Source organism: Rutilus rutilus (genome assembly GCF_951802725.1).
Source record: "Rutilus rutilus genome assembly, chromosome: 6".
NCBI classification, from domain to species: Eukaryota; Metazoa; Chordata; class Actinopteri; order Cypriniformes; family Leuciscidae; genus Rutilus; species Rutilus rutilus.
This window is the reverse complement of record NC_140214.1, coordinates 18,957,308-18,979,248: the sequence shown is the minus strand read 5'-3', so window position 1 is coordinate 18,979,248 and position 21,941 is coordinate 18,957,308. Positions and strand designations below refer to the sequence as shown.

The following is a 21,941-nucleotide window of genomic DNA, read 5'->3' as shown; positions in this document are numbered from 1 at the left end:
GTGGACATTTTAAAGGCAGACTAACAGGTCTTTGAGGGTCAGAATTCTAGCTGATAGACAGGTGTTCAAATACTTATTTGCAGCTATATCATACAAATAAATAGTTAAAAAAATCATATATTGTGATTTCTGGATTTTTTTATTTTTTATTATGTCACTCACAGTGGACATGCACCTACGATGACAATTTCAGACCCCTCCATGATTTCCAAGTGGGAGAACTTGCAAAATAGCAGGGTGTTCAAATACTTATTTTCCTCACTGTATGTCTATGTGGTGTTTTTAATATGCTTTAAGATAAACATTCATAAGTCAGCACCATTGCCGAGTATTTTCTCTTTAAAACTGCAGCGATCTAATGGCAGCTGCAAATCTAAATCGCTGGTGTTTCTGACATCACAAACTACCTTGTGACCAATTACTTCAACGCGCCTGCGGGCTATAGCATATCATTAACTATTACCACTCTGATGCAGGGAAGTCTCAAGAGAAGCCAGGTTATCCCTGAATATTTTAACATTAGCAACACATTATTAGCTGTTTGATAATAGTCAAGCAAAAGGCTAATCTTTAACAGTATGTGTGTGACGTTGTAAAGAGCAATACGATTGTGCAGGTTTACCTCAGTAAGTTGGCCGTGTGGATCTCTGAGCTCGTTTGAGTGAGTGGAGGCAGGGCATATTCATAGGATCCACGTATACTAAATGAAGCAAGTGTGTAGAGTTATATACAAGCTTTTTTAAAGCATGAAGACATTTTTTTTTTTCACGGGAAAAACCTTTAAATATGTCATCTTGGTGATCAAAGATGAGTTTTAAGGGATAACATTATTGACTACAGGGGGATTTTTAAAAGCTTTGGAGTGTTCATTTATAACACATAAATTGACCCTGTATTATTTCAGTTAAAAGGTGTAGAGTGTATTGAAATGAGAAATGCAGACAATTGCATGAATATTTCTATGACATTTGCTTTTTGTCTCTTCACAGCCTTGGTCTTGCAAAAATGTCAAGTCCTTGAGCTGATTTTGAATTATAATGTCATTCAGTCAATCCTCCTTTAGCTTTGCTTATTCCCTGTATATTTTGTGAATATTATCTGTTAAGTTTGTGCTGATAGATGGCCTTCATAAAACCCACTTTCAGTTGCATATGGAGCCTGTGGTTCTGTGTACTGCAGCATCTAGTGTTTCTGTATTCATACATTGACTTGTCATCTCACAACTCATTTAGCCTATGCCTCGGATGATGACATCTTCTATTCATATGCAAAGTGGTTATACTTTAGTTTTAAAACCATGATAAAAAGGCAAATTTTTCCATTTTAAATATCAATTCATTTTATAAATGTGTCTGGGGAAATGGAAGAAATGAACAGTCTGTCTCACCCTGCATGTGCTGTTTTGTCAAGCATATTTTACATTATTTGTCAAGGACACAACAGTGCTACCATGCATAGCTCATGCTGTAATACCAGTGAAATGGAGGTAAACAATGGAAAATAATCAATTACCTAAAATAATTTGACTGTTTTTTCTTTCTTTTTTTATCTATTTTTATTTATTCATATAAAAGTAAAAAAAAAAAAAAAAAAAACACTCAAGCAGGAAAGCACAACTGATGAAATGCACTGTTGTGTCATCACTTATCTTTTGTACCATCACTTAATGTACATTTGTGCAACTTCTATATTAGAAGATGTGTCTGGGATCATTTTTCTATAATCACTCACCTTTTCTAATTAATTTGTTGCAATAATGGGTCTTTTGCTCTACCATGCAGGAAAATCATCAGAGGGTGAATATCTTCTTTGATTATGCCAAGAAGACTAAGAATACAGCCTGGTCATATTTCCTTCCAATGCTGAACCGTCAAGACCTCTTTACTGTTCACATGGTAAGTTGCTATCAGACAATAAATACATAAATATATATATATATATATATATATATATATATATATATATATAATATACACTACTGTTTAAAAGTTTGAGGTCAGTAGCATTTGTTTTTCTTGTTGAAAGAAATATTTCACATTTTCATACCCCAAACTTTAAACAGCTGCTCTAGGTAGAGTATTTAAGAATTTAGTCAACTTTTTTACTGAAGAAAGTGCTTTATTACAAATACGGTTAAAAAACAAACAAAAAAACAACAGCAGCAATATTAATTAAATTATTTGTCATTGCAGTGAAATTAATTTAATGTCTTTTAAGAAGCTCCTTTGACCTGCTTTGACCTTATATTTTCTTCTGTAAAAGAAAAGTAATTTGTACTACTACCACAAAAGCTTAAATTTCACAATTCATTTCAGGAATGTGTAGGTGGTGTTTACTGATGGTTCAGTTGCATTTGCATAACAAAGTCACTGTAGAATGTGGACCATTGTTACACAATGGTTTTCCCTTGGAAACATTTTTTTTCCAAGCAATTACTGAACTGAAGTCAGCTTTTCCTCCCTTTTCTCTATACTTACTAAACAGATCGACCAATGAAGAATCACCAGTTATTACCAATTTCAGGTGTTTTCCAAGGTCTGCCACACAGTATTCTGCTTATTACATAATGTTTTGTTTGAGAGCCCATAGGTAGAATGGGTCCATCAATAATTCATCAAAGACATTTCCATGCTTAGTTTTGAACATTCACTCCAAAGCAAAACAATTTCCCAGGATACTCTCATTTTAAGGATACATACTTCACACGCAGAACAGCATGAAGTCGTCACAGTTTAATTACCCTTCAGGCAGACGGCGGTCGCAGGGTGCTGAACTGCGTAAGGATGGTATTGATTCCCCTTGCCATCCTCACCTCAGCTCTTAATGAAACACTCTGAAGTTCCCCTTTTATATGGCAAGCAGAGTAAATGTCATGTCTTCTGGAAACATCAGAATGGCTCTGAATGCATTCATTACCATGGTGCACACACAGATGTAGGGAGCGAAAGAGCCCTCAGTGAATCACTTCATCTGTCCAATAATTTGAGCATATTCTGCAGCAGCTGCATATTCATTTGGCTGAAATGTTAATTTAGGATGTTTAATTTCAGGTTAAACGTTTCAGACAGATCTAGACAGAGCAACAGTCGCCATTACTTATCACAATTAGAGCTGTTAATTGTCCTTAATGCATAATGCAGAGAGAGGACAGGAAATTATGGGGAGAGAGAACGAGAGCAGGATTGGGAAATGTTATAAGCTCTATTCAAACTCTATTTGTTTTTTCATGACCACTCCTCATTGTGCCCAAACAAGTGTGCTAACCACTAGTCCACAGCCCCAACAAGGAATTTTTTTATATTCTTATGTTCAAGCATCTGTATGAAAGCCACGTTTAACAGAAATACATTTTTCCAAGTAGTGATGCGACATTTCTCTTCACCCCCCCCAGGCTGCGAGGATCATAGCCAAGCTGGCTGCCTGGGGACGTGACCTGATGGAGGGCAGTGACCTGAACTACTACTTCAACTGGATTAAGACCCAGCTCAGCTCTCAGGTAAAAAACAAATAGATTCCATTCTAAATTCAGCAGACCTTCTCTCTCCAACCAGTTTAAGGTTTTACAATTATGTCATAATTTCCTCACCCTCGTGTCATTCCAGACCTGTATGACTTTCTTTCTTCATTGGAACACAAAAGGGATACACAAGAGAATTTTCATTTTAAGATTTTTTTTTTACATAACATTTGAAGATATTTCATTGATTTATTTTTTAAAAAGGTTCTTATTTTCAAATGAGGACGCTCTTGCTACACAGACAGCTCTCTATTTTTATCTTACCTTTTATCTTACCCTACCTTATCTAAAACATCTGCTTCTACTGTCAGTCACTGAATATAATCTACTGTATCTGGATCTTTGTGCATTACCACTGTTGCCTCGTGCCTTATGATGTAAATTTTCCTATACAATGAAACTTCAAAAGATGCCATCGCTTTCTTGTTTTCAGTCTTCTTCCTTTCACTGGAGTGTGAAAGGCAAGCAGAGACATAAAAGAATTTGTGATGTGTCAAAGCACTGGCCACTTTTAAGTTTTTTGTTAGGTTTTAAAAAGAAAGGAAGAAGGCTGTTTGTGTCAGTTGTCAGTTTATCAGTTACATTTACAAATTAAATATTTCTGTTGTATCAAGGCCAAAAGTCTGAGACCGCATTGAAAATTTGGGATTCAAAATCTAATTTATACCTGAAAATAAAGAGAAACTTCTAAAACGTCAAATAAATTAAGAAATATTGGATTGAGCACTATAGATTTGTTATTAAACTGGGTTGAATGTAAAACCTGGAAATATCAAGGACTTTTAAAATCGTCTTTTCTAGGCCTGATAAAGTCATGAATATTTGCATAATTAGTATTACTAGTCCAGTGCCCGTGCAAAATCAGTTAATAAGAGCATAATAGCCAGTTTTAGCATTGAGATCAGGCTATGTTTGACTTGACTACTATCCAGTTAACGACCGATAAAACAATGTTAAGCACAACAAAGGAGAACACATAAACAGTTAACTTGGTTGTTTCAATTATGAAAAGTAAGGATGGCTTACTCTGGAAAGATGGGGATTTGCCATCACGATCGGTAAGAGGAGAGTTAACCTCGTTTAAGCCTGCATAGCCTACATGAGCTATCCTGTTGAATACGCAGGGCAGCTATTTAACATAGCATATTCAACATCACATAGTTACAGGCTAACTTCAGCGCGCATGACACAGTAATAACTTAGCACTGAGACCAGGCTACACTTGAGCAAACAGTTTGTGAATAGGCTACTACAAATCATGGCTGTGAAAGAGACTGAACGCATTGAATAGGGTATGTTTAGTTGGTGAATAGCATAGGCTACTATTACATAGTAGCGATAACGTTAAGCGCACCAGAATAAAAGATAATATTCAGAAGTAAACAGTGTAGCTGACTTACAGATTCAGTTAACATCCACAAATGAATAGGCTAAGCGCGACAATTCAGAGAGCAGGCTACACAGTGAACTCTGAGAAAATGCTGTTTAAGCTCCGCTGCTTTCTTCGACCCTCTCTGTCTCTGGTCCTGCGCTGTGCTCACTCAGTGTACAGTGTGAGAGGGGGTGGCCAGCTGTGCTCACTCAGTGTGCAGTGTGAGAGGGGGAGTGGCCAGCGGCTAGAGCGGCAAAAGCCAATGTGTGCTATATATTTAACAATATCTTTTGCATTTCTAATCCAAACAACGTCAAACTTGGCACTGCACTTACTCATGCCCGTAGCAAGACAACTGTCAAATTTGAAATCCATCGGACTAATGGTTCGAGAGATATGCGAATAACAGACACACACACAGACAGACAGACAGACATGATATGATATATTAATATTCTAATATAGCCTAATAATTATGGCTGTCAAAATGTATGTGTTAACGCATTTTTTTTTCTGTTATCCATCATTCATTTAAGTGCTATTAAATCATTCAAGAGCGATAAGATGCAAAAAAAGAACTAAAATCTGTACTGGTGTGCTGTATGTGAAGCGGCTCTCTGTGAACAAACACACGAAACGTGCGCACAGAAAGCCACTTCAGACAGCGCCGCTTTGAGTTCTCTTTCGCACTTGAACTGAAAAAGCACAAAATAATTTTTTGTTGAGTATTCTCGTAAGCACAGTCTTAAATGAGTAACTGTCTTCATGTTGTTTCTACATTATTTTGGCTATTCAGTGTGAAAGTATTACAATATCAAAATATATTAAAAACTTTGATGTTAGGTGTGATTAATCACTTTTAATTACCGGTAGTTTTTTAATTAAATTTTTTATCGATTGCCAGCACTAATAATAATAATGTTTTGCTTTAAAGTATTTAATCATCTAGTTATTGATTTTGTTTAGAGTAAACTTGCTTTCAAGACATAGTGATGTCCAGTTTGTGAGCATTTGAGCATGTAGTGAGTCGTTTTCACTGAATTGTTTTAACTGGTTCACAAATTTGTCTGAATGAGTCATTGGCGAATAGTTTTTTTACATTATATAAAAAAAATACTTATCTAGAAGTCACAACATGCCTGGAAAAATCATTGGAGAATTGGTAAAGAAAAAATAGGCAGTCAGTCTGATTAAAGAAAATTCTGAAAATGTTTCATTATATAATATTTTTTTTAACAAATATAATTGTGTATTTACAGTATATAATATAATATAATAAACTGATTGCAAAATACAAGCATTTTCACTAATGGTCTCAGAATTTTGGTGCCCACCCATTTGTCAAGCAGCACTTGCACAGGAACGAGTGAATTTGTATGTACTGTGTCACTCCTCGTATCCTGCATGTACACAGTTGGAGGTCGAGATCTGCAGAGACAGCCGTGCCAGGGCACTATGCAGCAGAGTGCTTTATATAAAGGGCACAACAAGAAGAATGAACCGAGAAGTGCGTAGAGCACGATTTGAACTTGGATCCTCCTGACTCAGAATGAGCTGAGCTGTGAGCTCTGCTGCAGCAGGCCAGCCACAGATACAGATTAAGACATTCACTCAAGTGCGTAGTGGTGCTAAGTGCCTTACCTGGAGTCATCTAACACCCTCAAATGGGATACAGGGGTTGACCTTACTTGTGGTGGTACCAACTTCTTTGCTTTAAAAAAAAAGAAAAGAAAACCTCTGATGTGCCGGTTCAGCATAGTATTCTAGAGGTTTTGTTTGTGTTACTTGCTTGAGAGAATTGGTGAAACAACATCTTGTATTTATGTTTCTGACACTTTTTTTTTGTTCTATGCCCCACTATACGTTTTTAGTGTAGATATGCTTGATATGTGTCATGCCAAGGCTGTCAGTCTACCAGGAGGGATGTTATAAATTATCAAGAGATAACAGCTCTTTTCCATGTACCGGTAGATATAATTAACTGGTAGAAATTTGTCAACCAGTAGATTTTGGACTATCATCTCTTTTGCGGTTACGTTCAAGTGATGTTACCGTCATGAAAGCTTATCATTTGCATACATTTTTTAAGCATTGCAGTTTAAAAACAATTGATTTTAAACCATTGAAGCACAATGGCAGTGAAAGAGAACTCATTTCGCTAAATGCGCAGTCTGAGAAACGTAAATGGTTGAGAAAGAAAACACGTGTGTTTTTCAGCTGTTTTTCAAACACAGCTGTTTTAAAGGTCCCATTCCATGGATTATTTTTATTATTTAATAATGTTTCCAGGGGTGCCCTTATAATGTTAGTATGTTTTTTAGATCAAAAATTGTTATAATTTAGAAATAAAAGGCATATTTCCTAGCCTGATTTCATTCCCTGGTTTGAACACTCTGTTTGAAGGGGCGTGTCTGCTGTGAGACTTCAGTGTAAACGCCCTCTGCTGTGATTGGCTGACATGCTTGCATATGAAATATCTGGCATTAAATGTGGAACTATCTGGAAAACTTTTACTATTACAGCTATTATACGTTTTTACTATTACAGCTATCTGGATTAACGAATCGTGAGAAGTTTTTTAAGTATTTAGATCTATTTCAATCACATAAAAGGTTGCAGTTATGAGCATTGAGCAGATGACAGCCTGTTGATCGCGTGAAAGATCTTATCATTGCAACGCAGTTTCTGCACTCACTAATGATTTCACCAATGCAAACATGATAAATACAGTAAGAGCTTCGTTGTGCAGTGTAACAGCGTCATTGATTTCATAACGAGTTTTGGCAAGTGTCCAGATAAACTCGCGCTGTGTGATTGATAGCTTGGGCGATTGGAAAGGGATTGTTCTTTGATCACTTTCTGTATATTAATCACAGTTTAAGTAAGATTATTTTCATCCTACTAAGAGAAACGAACGATGTGAAGAGTGATCGCTACTTCCATATTAAATCACTACTTACCGCTTGCTGGAATATAGTTGAAATAGTCACCTTCGTCAGTATGAAACGCTGAGAGAAGTCTGCTTGATATTATTCCAGGTTAGAAAAACAGTCCGTGGTGAAATGGACAGAGCAAACTAACAACTTCGAATTAAACTTTTGAGGTATCCGATTATAGATAAACATCAACCACGTCTGTTGACATTTCGCCATCAATACGCCTGTGTTCCTGTGGGCGGAGGTTACGGTTCTAGTGACATCACTAAAGCAGGATGTAGAGGGGTGTAGTCCAATCCAGCCGTTTTTTGTAGTCAACTTCTGTTAAATAAAATATCTCGCTTGGCATTGAACTTTGAGCTTTATAATTTTACAGATATTATTTATACTCTAACAACAACATTACACACTAACTAAAGTTTGAAACATGGGATCACATAGAACGGGACCTTTAAGTGACAGCTGCCTAATATAACTGCTGCTATCTGTCATTAATGTTTATCAGACAATAAAAGAAAAAGTCACTCTGCTCTTGAATATTTCTTATTTCTAGTGCTTGAAGGTTTTCAGGTAGGTCTATTTTATTTGTGTCTTTGTTCTATTGTAGTTCTTACTTTATCTCTTTTTTAAACTTATGTTAGGCTAGTATTAGTTGTTTGTCATATTAAAATTGGTGACAAGAATTATTAAATTTAAAAGGTATCAAACATTTTGATATAACAAAAACCTTTTTAAAAGCAAATATAACTATATCGTGATTCATATCGTTATCGCAAACTAAAATGACCCATATGATGATTAGTGTTATGCGAGACTATTTGACTAGTTGATTAAACGGTACTTCTGCTGCTAGTCGACTAGGAAATACAAGTCGTTTAATTTTTTTACAATTTTTGCTTTGTATTTTGACAAAGGCAATGTTTAAATTACAGTCACATTAATGTTACTTTTTAAAATTAATGTATTATTTAGAAAAGTGTATATCTGGAGCAAAAAAAAAAAAAAATCATTTTACATCAGATTTTGCATGCGTTTGTTTTCTTTGTGGCACTCGCAGTGGGTTCAGATAAATATGAGGAAATATTTTGACAGCCTACAACTTTTCCATTTTCTTGTCTTGTCAAACTAGTATATAACAATTAAGCTTGCTTATAGGCTTGTTATACTACTATAGGTATGAAATACGGTATACAATTTTATGTCAGGTTAAAGGAGAAACATTATGAATGACATTTACTTGATCAGTTGCAATATGCTTATATAATGTGATAGTTGTCAGTACACGTCAAGCTTTTCTTGTGATTTTGCCACCCGTCATGTGCACAGATACTTTTCCTACACGAGAATTGACGGTTCATTTTGTTTTGAATTGACATTGACGGTTACCGTGGTAATGAACAACAATACCTTAATGTGCTGACTTGTGTGGACTAACTTTTATTTGAGGAAATACGTTCATAATAGGCTATTAGTTTCAAACTTCTTGGTCCTGTTGAAACCTAATCATTCAGTTGATTTAAATAAATATGGCTAACAATGTTTAAAGGGATAGTTCACCCAAAAATGAAAATTCTGTCATCAATTACTCAACCTCATGTTGTTCCAAACCTGTATGAGTTTCTTTCCTCTGTTGAATACAAAAGAAGATATTTTGAAGAATGTTGGAAACCAGACTATTGACTTCCATAGGAAATTTTTTTTTTTTTTTTTTTTTACTACTATGGAAGTCAATGGCTACCGTCAACTGTCTGGTTACCAACATTCTTCAAAATGTTGTAAATGATGACCAAAATTAAAATTTTTGGCTGAACTATTCCTTTAAGAGAACACTTCAGTTTAATATACAATGATCATAATGCAAGGCAACATAGCATGTGTCTGACCTATTTTTAGTGCCATTCAGTATGGGATGACTGTTCATAGATTAAGTAGTCTATTTGAAATGGATCGCATACACAGACTGTTTCCTGGGGGGTTAGACTAATCGACTAGTCAGTTGAAAAATTTCCGTTTAAACGACAAGCCTATATATTTTTTTACATATTGCCACTTTCTTACATTTGAGCCCCTGCCCCTGATGAACTCTTTGCACGTCCCTGGAGGTTAGTGAAGTAAAATAGGCTATGCAAGCTAGTCACCTTTTAAACTAATGAAAAGTTTCATTTGGATTTTAATGTTCAAAATGTCTACAGGATAAAATATATGAAAGTGGTTACATGATGATGTATCTAAGTGCTAAAGTGTGTTACAGAAAAAAAGATCAGTAGTGCAGGTGAGGGAGGAAAGAGTTTCATTTTTCCACTATCAATTTCTACCTTACAGCTGAAAATTAACACAAAAGAAAACCATGAATAATCCTGTCCTAATCCTGTTTGTGACCAGGTACGGGCTGCAATAATCAGGCCTTCTGTTGATGGTGTGTCAAATTTGTATGTCTCAAAATGTCCATTTCTATCCACAAAACTTGCCAGAAGTCATGTTTTAAGGGGTTATAAAAATAAAAAAAATCTTCCGGGGGTGCATGCCCCCGCCCCCCGGACCCCCCGCGAGCGGTTTGGTAACAACCTCCGGCACGTAACAGCACCGCTGCTGGAAAAATGTATAGGGGAAACACTGAACGTTAATGAAATTAGTCGTTGCGCACGTTCCTAATCGTGATATAAGATTTTGGTCATCTCGCCCACCCCTTTTTCCGTGTATATCTGAGTTTTGTCCTAACCAGTTTGGCAGGATGTTTTGTCACAACTCACAACTGTACATTAAACATCAAATATCTTCTGAGTGGCTGTGATTGTGTCACGTAACAGTTTAGTGTGTTTAGAGAGCATTCTGTGTGGACAGAAAAATTGCTTCTTTTTGGAAACGTAATGTTGCACCTAGTTAGTAAGCAGTAAGAGTATGTGTTTGTTGTTTGGATTTGAGTGTGTTCTTATTTGTTTTTAGATAACCTTCAAACATGTTTTTGTGTTGTTTCACAAGCCTGAACTGGAATCCATTTACATATAAGTGCAGTAAAGATGTGATTTGTATGCACATGTTTTAAGATGACCCTCCATTCACGCAGTACCAGTAACAGGACAAGTGTTTTGATTGCATTAAAGATTTGAAGTCTGCATCAATATGTCAGAATCTCATTTTCACTTGTAGGCATAATTTACAGTGGGTGTGGGTGGGACATGTCCCCACCTCTTCTTGCCATGGCGGATTTGATTTCCACCATCATAGCTAAAATTGATATGTTTTCCAGTAAAAAAAAGAAAAAAAAGGAAACAAATGTGTCCCCACTACTGGTATACACTGCCTGATGTACTAAATATTTTTTTTAATGATTTGAAAGTATATATCGCTCACCAAGGCTGCATTTATTTAAGCAAAACTATAGTAAATATTACAATCATTTTGTTAAGATTTAAAAGAACTGTTTTCTGTTTTAGTATATTTTAAAATGTAATTTATTCCTGTGACGGCAAAGCTGAATTTTCACCACCATTTAACCAGTCTTCAGTGTCTCGTGATCCTTCAGAAATCATTATAATATGCTGATTTGATGCTCAAGAAACATCAATGGCAAAAACAGTTGTGCTGCTTAATATTTTTGTGGAAACCGTGATAATTTTTTTAAGGATTCTTTGATGAATAGAAAGTTCAACTGAACAGCATTTATTTTAAATAGAACCTTTTTGTAACAATGTAAAATTCTTTACTGTCACTGACCCCAAACTTTTGAACGGTAGGGTACACCCTTTAAATTACAGATGTAATTTCTGTTTTAATAAAAAGAAGTCTATTTATAATTATTATTATTTAATTTTTTTAAATTAAAGAAATTAAAGCTATGCTTTTGGTTTAATCACTGAAAACATATCTCTTTTTTCCTACTGGCACTTTCAATATGTTTTTTTTTTTTTCAATTGCTTTTTATTAGAAAAACAATTTAATGGCTTTGAGCTCAATTGAACAGCACAGTGGTAACACCTCAGGAGAGTGTATATCCTTGACATAACGTACTGCATTAGATGGCTTGGTTTGATGCCAGTGAAAATAATGAATGAAAACATGACTGTTACGATTTGTATGAATTTGAAAAAAAAATCTGTATAAAGTATTTTTTTAATGTTCTTATTAAATATATTAATAGTGAATGAATAGTATGATAGAATGAAATGCCTTTTAAAATGAATGAACTATTGTTTAATGCATTACAGATACTTTGTTCAAGGTATTAGTTGTAAAGTCAGTCAGTCATACAAGTTGTTTTGTATTCATATAGTAAATGTTGGCTTTTAGTGAATGTATCTACTTATATATCAAGTGATAAAGTCCAGCTTTCATATTAAGTTCCCCTACAAATCACCTTACGGTAATAGGACGTTGCGTTTTGCATGCGGTTTCATATTTTAGCCTGAGTTAATGAATGTGGAAAATCATAAATATAAGACCCTCTCAAAGCACTTCATGTTTATTAGCATTCACAGTGCACTCCATAAATTTGGTTCATTGTAGCTAAGCTGCGAAAGCTGTGAATAAACGGTTTCAATGAATCAGGGATGTTGTCGATTCTAAGCCAAAAATGACTATATACCAGGTAAATTATGTCTTGTCTTGGTTTTCATTTTAGATGCCTGTTGTAAGTCTTTTCACCCAAATTGTGACTTGGCTCTTGTAACAGGCTTAAGCATTTCATTTTGCAGTGCTGCTGAGATCGAAATGAATTTAGGGCCGCTCTTCCACAGAATTTTAGACGATTACCTGTCACGAACAAGCCTTTTCACTCACGCAGGAGTCATCTATATTCCTGCCATCATTGTCCGAGCATAACCGCTCAAGTTCAAGCTCTCCAACAAGAGGCCCAAAATCACAGATTTTTTTTTCTATCTTTTTTTTTGGTAGAAACTACATGGTACAGGTGCTGAACCTGGAACAGGGACCATCTCCCCCACTGAAGTGAGTATGTCATGGGTGAAGGAGGTGGATGTGCAGCTGTGTGAACGAGCCTCCATTCCCTTTCAGAGGCTGGGATCTTCACCCCTCGCTTTTTCGAGAACAGCACATGCTGTTTCTTGTCTACTGCTTTTTTCTCCACTCATATCCACTATGAATCTTTTCACTTTTTCCTACAGCTGCACTTCTTTAACACACCTTTTTTGTCTGTCCATCCATAAGGTTTTTTTTTTTTTTACAAAGATTCCTCTCTTCTTTTCTTCTTTCCTCTCTTGCCAGTGGTCACAATTCCAATATTTCAGCTGCTTTTATTTTTTTTTTCTTCTTCTTCTTCTTTTTTTTTTTTTCTGAGACACCACTAGAATTGATAGTTTGAAAGGACCAGAAGGCTTTTGTTTTGTACTATAGCAATCTTCCTCTTTCATTTCTTTTTGTGCTTTTTAGAGTTCATTAGAAAAGAAAAAAAAAATCTTTTCATCATATGTTGCGAGTCAAAATCTGCTGGCGCAATGCAAGCGGGCACACATTTTAATTCAATTTCCTCTCATGGCACTTTAGATGTCTCCACTTTTCTATTCTACATGACCTGCCTCCCTGTCTCTTCTATTCTCTGGTCCACTCTGCTTTTATGCATTGGGTGCTGATATACAGCATCATCTCCCCCAGTTAATGACTGAGTCTCTTCTCTCCTCTCAGCCACATCTCCTCTAACATCTTTCTATGATTCACTCACTCTGTCCAGGTTTCAAGGCTGCTGCTTTTTCTCTGCTGCATTGTGGGATTGTCTCTTTGATCCAGCATGTTACCCAAAAGGCGTTTTTTAAAAGTCAGATTCGTACTGCACGTGCATAAGTGAATGCAAAATTGTGTAAATGCTGCTTGAGCAGCCTAGTTTCACTGTGTTCCTTTGCTAGTACCGGAAAAGGACGGGCTTGTTATTTCATGCATCCATTTCCCTGCTTCTCTGAACTGTTCTGTTCTTCGTGTTCTGATCGTGTTGTCCTTTTGTGTTTGTGCGCATGCTAATTTGTGCGTGTGTGTCGTGTATGTGTATTTTTCCTTCGGACCCACGCAGAGCTCCCAGTACGTTCAGTGTGTCGCTGGTTGCCTGCAGCTGATGCTGAGAGTGAATGAATACAGATTCGCCTGGGTGGAGGCTGACGGAGTGAACTGGTAATACTCACTTTCACACTAATATGTAGGTCTTGTTTTGTGTAATATTGCACATATCAGACAATACATGTGAGATATTAAGCTCCCATAGTTATGGAAATCTGGTTATGGTTATCTAGAGGTATTTGAGGATTTCTAGGCCTGGAGAAACCATATAAATTAATTATATTTACAAAAACAATTTTTTTTTTATTTTTAAAAAAATATATATTATTATGTTTTATTTTAAACAAATACACTTCCATTTTGCAGTCAGAAAGATTTCGATCAAAAATACTGTAAAAACAGTAATTTGTGAAATATTTTTACATATTATATTATATTATATTTTAAAATGTAATTTATTCCTGTTATAGCAAAGCTGAATGTGTAGCATCCATTACTCCAGTCTTCAGTGTCACATGATCCTTCAGTAATCATTCTAATATGCTGATTTGCTGCATTTATTATTAACATTTATAATTATTATAAATGTTGAAAACAGCTGTGCTATATTTTTATAAACATTTTTCAGGATTCTTTGATGAATAGAAAGTTCAAAAGAACAGCATTTATTTAAAATACAAATATTTTGTAACTTTATAAATGTCTTTTTTAATCAATTTATTGCATCATCGCAGAATAAAAGTATTGGCTCATATTTTTTAATGGTACTATGTATTTAAATGTATTTATTTAATATGTTTTATCATTTAATTTTTATTACAAATTTTATTTAAAATATTTCATTGGCTAGGAATTGCACCGTTTGAGTGAAATCTGTAACCACTAGTTTTGTTTAACAAACAACTGGAAAGTTCATGGAAAAGTTATGTTAATTGATTGGTCAAAAGAAGGGCAAACCCTGTAATTTCTTTCTTTTTTATTTTATTTGTTTTGATGCTTACCGCACACAATTAACTATGTGCTCTACTCGTGCCGCTTTTATGAAGAACAATTCGTGTTGAACAAGAAAGCATCTCTCAATGTCCTAGCAGGTTTTAGCCCTGTGATCATGAAGGTTATTTTGTTTGCTAGTGTACAGATAGAGTAAAAAAAAAAGGATAATGAGGCTTCTCTGAAGATAATTTCCTTTTTCTTGCCTCTCAAGTAAAATTTCTTTCATGTAATGGTCTCATTATGTGGTCTATCCCCCCCCCCACCATCATCAAACCATCAGGACCAACTTTGTGAAGAGCATCCTCTGAGCAGACCAGTAGGGGTGAGATGCCCCACTGTTTACTAACTTCGACTGTTCTGTTTGTGCATCTTTCAGCATCACGGCAGTGCTGAGTAATAAGTGTGGCTTCCAGCTGCAGTATCAGATGATCTTCTGCGTGTGGCTCCTGGCATTCAGCCCTCAACTCTGTGAACAGCTGCGGCGCTACAACGTGGTACCGGCGCTCTCCGACATCCTTCAAGAGTCTGTCAAAGAGAAGGTCACTCGCATAATCCTGGCTGCTTTCAGGGTATGTGTCATGAAAAGCGTCTGCTTTAAACGGGACTCGTTAGGAACCCAGTCTCCTTTCCTGACTTTGAGAATGCAACTGAATGCAGTAGTGGCAATCAAATTTCCTTTTTAAAATCTGCCTTGTGGCTTTTTAAAAATAGCATTATGTGATTGTAGACCCTATTTAGTGGGGCTTTTATTTCAGCCCCCCTAAAAAGTCTGCGACTGACTCAGATGCATTAAGCTAATAGACCATTTCACACTGAATCCTCTCAGACACGCATTCCTACTCCATCACTCGTTCGTCTGCTCTCCATTACATTGAAATTGCAAAATAATGTGCAACTAAACATACCACTGTCCAGAAATCTGAGGCCACCAGCTAAAATGCATTTATTATGCATATTTCTAGATTTAATTTATACAATTTAATAATTTTTTAATAAATGATATTATTAGAATAACAATTTCTTTTTGTTTTCTTAGTATTTTGTTTTATTATACACACATTTGCTTATTTGATTAGAGACCTATAAATAGTCCAAAATATTTTTGATTAAGTTTGAATGTTTCTTTCTTTCTAAATTGATCAAACTCCTTTATTTACAGGTTGAAATTTCACTATGAATTCCAGATTTTCAATGTGATTTTTTTTCAACCCCGCTGAATATCTACTAGTCAATGCTGTTTATTTGGGGAGGGGCAAAAGGCCATTAGAGCAAGATTTGAACCGAGACCTCTCGCAAAACGTGAGCCATTTCTCAGAGCCACAACATTTCATTTTAAAGACACTTAAGAGAAAGACACTTAACCCCAATCATTTACTAAGCACTGTCGCTGTGGAAATAGAATACAAAGGCACCATATAAATGTATCTCTAAAAATGCTTAATGAAAGCTCATTAAGTCTAATGTAAAATATGAATTTTTTTTTTTTTTTTTTTTGTGACAAATAGTTAATGAAACGGTACATGTGCTGAATCCATTTCAGATGGAAGGGTGTGTCTGTTTTCTCACTTTTTTCAGATCAAGGGCATCGCTCAGCAGAAGGTGTCCTCTTCAAAGTCCATTAGCGGATCACTCACTCTTTTATTCTGAAAGGATTTAATTTACCCAGAGCTTTCATGGTGAATATACTAAGAACTCCATTATTACCTTATTAAGGTTGCAGATTGACAAAAGCGCTCATTTTAATCTCTTCCACACTCTCGCGTCATTGCCCATTCAGTGACAATGCCCTTCCTGCTCATGTTGATTATTTGAATTAGGATATAGTGCTAGACCAAAAGTAGTCCTAAGGCATTTTATCTTCCATCGGGCTTATTACTTTTCCTCTGCCGGCGCATATTTGTTTAATACATAGCCGAGGCACAAAAACAGGCTGCTTGTTACTCTTATTCTGCATTTCATTTTCCCACACATGGCGTTTCTTAGTGCAGGCTATATTTAATGTTCAAATTAACCCTGAAAGCTGGGCTCTGTTGGTATTAGAGTTGTGTAATGAATTCATTGTCCATGTCGCTGACAGTATTGAATTAGAGTGCAGCGCTTCATTCATCTCACCTGCTCAAGAGCTTATTAAGTTGTCCTGACCAGGCATTCTCTCTCTGTGCCTGTCTATGATTACATGGCTTCCATTTTGCAGCTATCAATGGATCTGCCTCTGCATATTTGCCATTATTTATGTTTCACATTAGTACACTCTTCACGACTGTTGACTATATATATATAGGTCTTTTTTTTTTTTTTTTTATACCTTTATTTAACCAGGGAAGAAAATCACATTGAGATATCTCATTTACAAGTGAGCCCTGGCCAAGGTAGCAGCACACAGTAAACAAAGTAAAATTAAATACATAAAACAATAGTCACAGCACACACATACACTAACACACTCACACACACACACTCACAACCACACACATACACACTCACACACACACAACAATAAACAATAAACAGGTGCAGACAGTTTGGAATGTTTGGTTGAGATATAACTTAAACTCATTGATTGAAATAAATACAGTAAGTTTCAATGATCTTTGAATCTCATTCCAAGCAGTTGGTGCACTATAAATAAAAGCAGTTTTTCCAAACTCTGTCTTCATTAAGGGAACATTTAAAAGAATATATCTACTTGAACGCAGATTATACCCTTGACTATTGACAGTTAATAGACTAATCATATACCGAGGAAGCTGGCCAACTATGGCCTTGTACACAAGTATAAGCCAATGCTTGTACCTTCTTAAGTGAAGTGAAGGCCAACCTACCATTTCATACAATGCACAGTGATGAGTATAATAATTTGTACGAGTTATAAATCTTAGAGCAGAGTGATAAACAGAGTCTAATGATTGTAAAAGAACCTTAGTGGTATTTCTGTAAAAAACATCTCCATAATCTAAGACAGGTAAGAAGGTAGCTTCCACCAACTTTCTCTTGGCTGACTGTGAAAAACAGGCACTATTCTGAAAATAAAACCCCAGCTGTAACCTTAACTTGAATGATAAGTCCTCCTCCAACACAAAGCCTAGGTATTTGTAGGAGGAGACCAGTTCTATAGATTTACCCTGCAGAGTGTAAAGAGGTGGTGGAGAAGATTCACACTTATGTTTCCTAGAAAAGACCATGCATTTTGTTTTCTTATCATTCAGAACTAGTTTTAAAGAGAGGAGGTTGCGCTGAACTATTACAAATGCTTCCTGCAACTTTGAAATACAACTATCAATGGAGGATGCAAAACAATAAATGATGGTGTCATCTGCATATAAATAAATACTTGCGTCTGATAGGTTATCACCAAGATTGTTAATATATAATGTAAATAACAGGGGACCCAAAATGGACCCCTGTGGCACACCAGATTCAATACTGAGCCTATCAGAAAGAGACCCCTTAATTTGCACCCTTTGGCACCTATTCTTTAAGTAGTTCCTAATCCAACCTAATGCGGTTTCAGAAAGACCGATACTGTGTAGACACGATAGAAGAATACCATGATTGACAGTATCAAAAGCTTTAGTCAAATCAATAAACACTGCAACACATGATCTTCCATTATCTAGGGCGCAGGTAATGTCATTTAGAACTTCCATAGTGGCAGTTACCGTACTATGATTCTTTCTGAAACCGGACTGAAACCTAGACAAAATGCTGTTACTAACCAAATATTCCTTTAGCTGTTCGCTGACAATAGATTCAAACATTTTGGCTATAACTGATAGCTTAGAAATCGGTCTATAATTATTTAAGCTGGTTGGATCACCACCTTTCAACAGGGGTACAACCAGAGCAGATTTCCAGACATCAGGGACAACATTCTGTTCTAATGATAAATTGAAAATATAAGCTAGTGGGCCAGCAATGATCTTTCAAAAAATATGGCTCAACTTCATCAGGCCCTGCAGACTTCTTAATGTCCAGGGTTTTTAAGGCCTTTAAAACTTCACTTCTTAAGATTGGAGAAAAGCTAAAAGTAGGGCTTTACTAGGGTCTAAAGCAATACTTTAAATACTCAAGATTGAGGATATTGGCCTGTAGTTTAGCATTTTTGTTCTTATACAGCCAGCATTCTTTATCAATAGTATGTAATCAACTGCACAGCGCTGTCTCTCTGTTCTCAGTATAGAGATTTGATTAAATAGGAATGTTGGGTACATCACTTGGCCTGAGTCAGTTCTCCACAAAAGAACAGATGCAATTAAATGAAATGAAAGACAACAAATATGACAGATTAATACAATAAAAATGAACATAATATAGTTATTTCCTTCTCTATAGTCTATTCATAGTTCGTTTAGTACATTTACATTTATTCATTTAGCAGACGCTTTTATCCAAACCGACTTACAAATGAGGAAATGCAGCAAGCGATTCACCGTGAAGAGGCAAACAAATACATGAAGTGCTAAAAATACAAAGTTTTAGACATTGCTAATGCTTAGAGTAGCATAAGCTACAATAGGGAATTTTTAAGTGCTCATGGAAGAGATGAGTTTTCAGCTGTCTTTTGAATGTTGTCAGGGATTCTGCATTCGGGATGAAGGCGGGTAGATCATTCCACCAGCAAGGAACAGTGAACGAAAAATTTTCCTTCATAGAATTTATCTGTCTGTCTGTCTATCTACCCATCTGTTCACTGATCCCTCTATCGCTCTTTATCTATTTTTCACTCTCTCCATCTCTCTATATCTATTCTTATATAGCCAACATTCTGTATTGATGTTACGTAATTAACTGCACAGCTCCGTCTCTCTGTTCTCAGTATAGAGATGTGATTAAATAGGAATGATTTGGTAAATCACTTGGTCTGAGTCAGTTCTCCAAGAGAACACAAATATGACGGATGAATACAATATAAATGAGCATAATGTAGTAATTTCCTTCTCTTTAGTCTGTTTATAATCTGTATATAAAGTATATTTCCTTTATATCTCTATATCTCTATTTCTATATATATCCTGCCCTACAAAGGCAAAAGGCAGTAACTTAATTTTTGAAAATGAATTATTGATATTTTTGGGACATTCAAGTCCTCCTTTATCATGTAGATAAGTATCGTGAGTCAATTCCGTTGTTTTTTTTTCGAGAAAATAATGGGTTGTCTTAACAGTAACTTACAAAAGCACAGGAGAAACCAAGGCAGAACACCATAACATGAGTTACCTTTCTTTGCCTTTGTTTTGGACGCTCAAATTGAGTTAGAGTACTCACATTCTACTTAATATAGCTAGCCAGCAGCCAAAATAGGCTAGTCAGATATCAAATATCAAATGAATAGGCTACTAAACTGCTCCATATAACAAAGCAATTGTAAATCATCCAAAATAAATGCTACTAGATTTTATACAGGTGTTATTATAATGATTTTGTAAATGATGATCAGTAACCAAATATTGATAATGTGGAAGTTACTGCCATTTGCCTTAGTGTGACTTCTCGCTTTTTACAATGCAAAGGCAGAGTACAGAAACTTCAAAAAGTGGTCAAGTCAAGTTTGAGCTCAAGATTTTAGATATAGATAAGATGTAGGCTAGATAATTGTCATTACTAAAACATCTATTTGCCAGATTTCCAGTATCCTACCTATAATTAATTTGGCTGGACAACTAAAAATCTTTAAAGTCATTTTCCCAGTTCCATACTCTAGTGAGTTAAGGTATTTTGCTTTTGTTGGGCAGTGTCTCTTTCTCTCTATCTCTCTGTCATTCTATCTAACATTCTATCTACAGTAGCTATCTGACATTCTATAGAATCTAGCACTGTTATGTCACTCTATCATTTTTCAATTCCCCATCTGAATGTCTCTTTTTAACATGTTCATTTACTCTCATGCAAGCAAGCCGCACTTACTGCTCATTTATCAATGTCTTATTTCTATTGAATGGGAAAGCAGTGTTTAAGTATGCATAGATGCTGAATGCCAAAGAGGAAGGTGTAGGACAGCACTATGCTAACAATCCATCATCTTGTTAACTAGAGCTGTATGTTGGGCTGATCAGATTTCTGACCTGTTCACCGTAATTTATTATGTGTTGCCAAATGTCGTGGAAATTCTCTTAATACAAATACAGCCTACTAATCTGACTTCTTAATAATGGAAAATTCAAACATCATCATAATTGGCTATATAATATATTATAATACAACAGCACCAATACAATACTACAGCATCTTTGGGATAATTCCTGTCCCGAAAATAACACGATATAATACTACGGTATATACACTCTCACCTCCCTTCTTTTAGATGCACACTGGTCCGACACAGGATCATTAATACTAACTCTTGAGTACTCTTACAGCCTCACCCCGAGTGCGGGTCTATGGTCTTCCAACACTATCACTGTCCCTGCTGTGGTCGCCTCTCAAGTAAAAGTCCCTGCCGACTCCCAAGTTGCTCTTTGCAGGAATAAAGTTTTATTCACGACTGGGAGCTCACTGGTCACAACAACAGAGAGAAAAATATATATACATTTATACCTTGCAGTTGAGTACAAATCAGTGTGACTCAAGTCTTCTTCACTGTTAATTGGTTATACTGATCTTTTGGGACAGAGAATGGGTGCATGTCATGGGTGCATCTGAAATAGGATCTGATAAAGGATTTGACTTACTGTAATATATAACTCAAACAGAACATTAAAATTTTTTGTTCATCTTATTATAATTAGTCTTCCCTCAAAATGAGAATAGGTATGAAACCTTTCCCAAAGATGATAAATGTGTCCGAACTGCATAAACAATGTACGTTTGCAGCAAGACTGCCAAAATCAAGACCTGTCAAACTGCCTTACAGCAGTCTGCATTGAAATAAAACGTTAGGCTGCTGCAAATTAAAACGCCAGCGCTGCTCATCACGTCTTTAATATGCATTACTGTTGTAATTCAATGCTGCAGCTATCGCTCTATTAAGATTCTGCCACTGCTTCCTAATGAACTCTTCCTTTGCAAGCTTACTTACTTCTCTTTTAAATCTTTGTTGTTTCTCATACATGTAACAGCATGACATCCTTCATGCTGGACAGCTGAGCGTTCACTGACTATAATTGTTCAATTTTGTCTCTGTTGT

At 35.8% G+C, this 21,941-nt stretch overlaps 1 protein-coding gene across 2 annotated transcripts in view; it reads left to right on the top strand.

Moving 5' to 3' along the window:
* atp6v1h (ATPase H+ transporting V1 subunit H) overlaps window positions 1-21,941 on the top strand; it is a 48,362-nt gene that overhangs the window by 7,566 nt on the left and 18,855 nt on the right. Inside the window, exons 5-9 of one of the 2 annotated variants that reach the window (XM_084412182.1) lie at window positions 1,782-1,895; window positions 3,392-3,496; window positions 12,716-12,769; window positions 13,842-13,939; window positions 15,195-15,387. In XM_084412182.1, the coding sequence (XP_084268308.1) occupies window positions 1,782-1,895; window positions 3,392-3,496; window positions 12,716-12,769; window positions 13,842-13,939; window positions 15,195-15,387 (564 nt within the window). The remainder of the gene's footprint in view (window positions 1-1,781; window positions 1,896-3,391; window positions 3,497-12,715; window positions 12,770-13,841; window positions 13,940-15,194; window positions 15,388-21,941) is intronic. The other variant, XM_084412183.1, reaches the window with a different exon arrangement.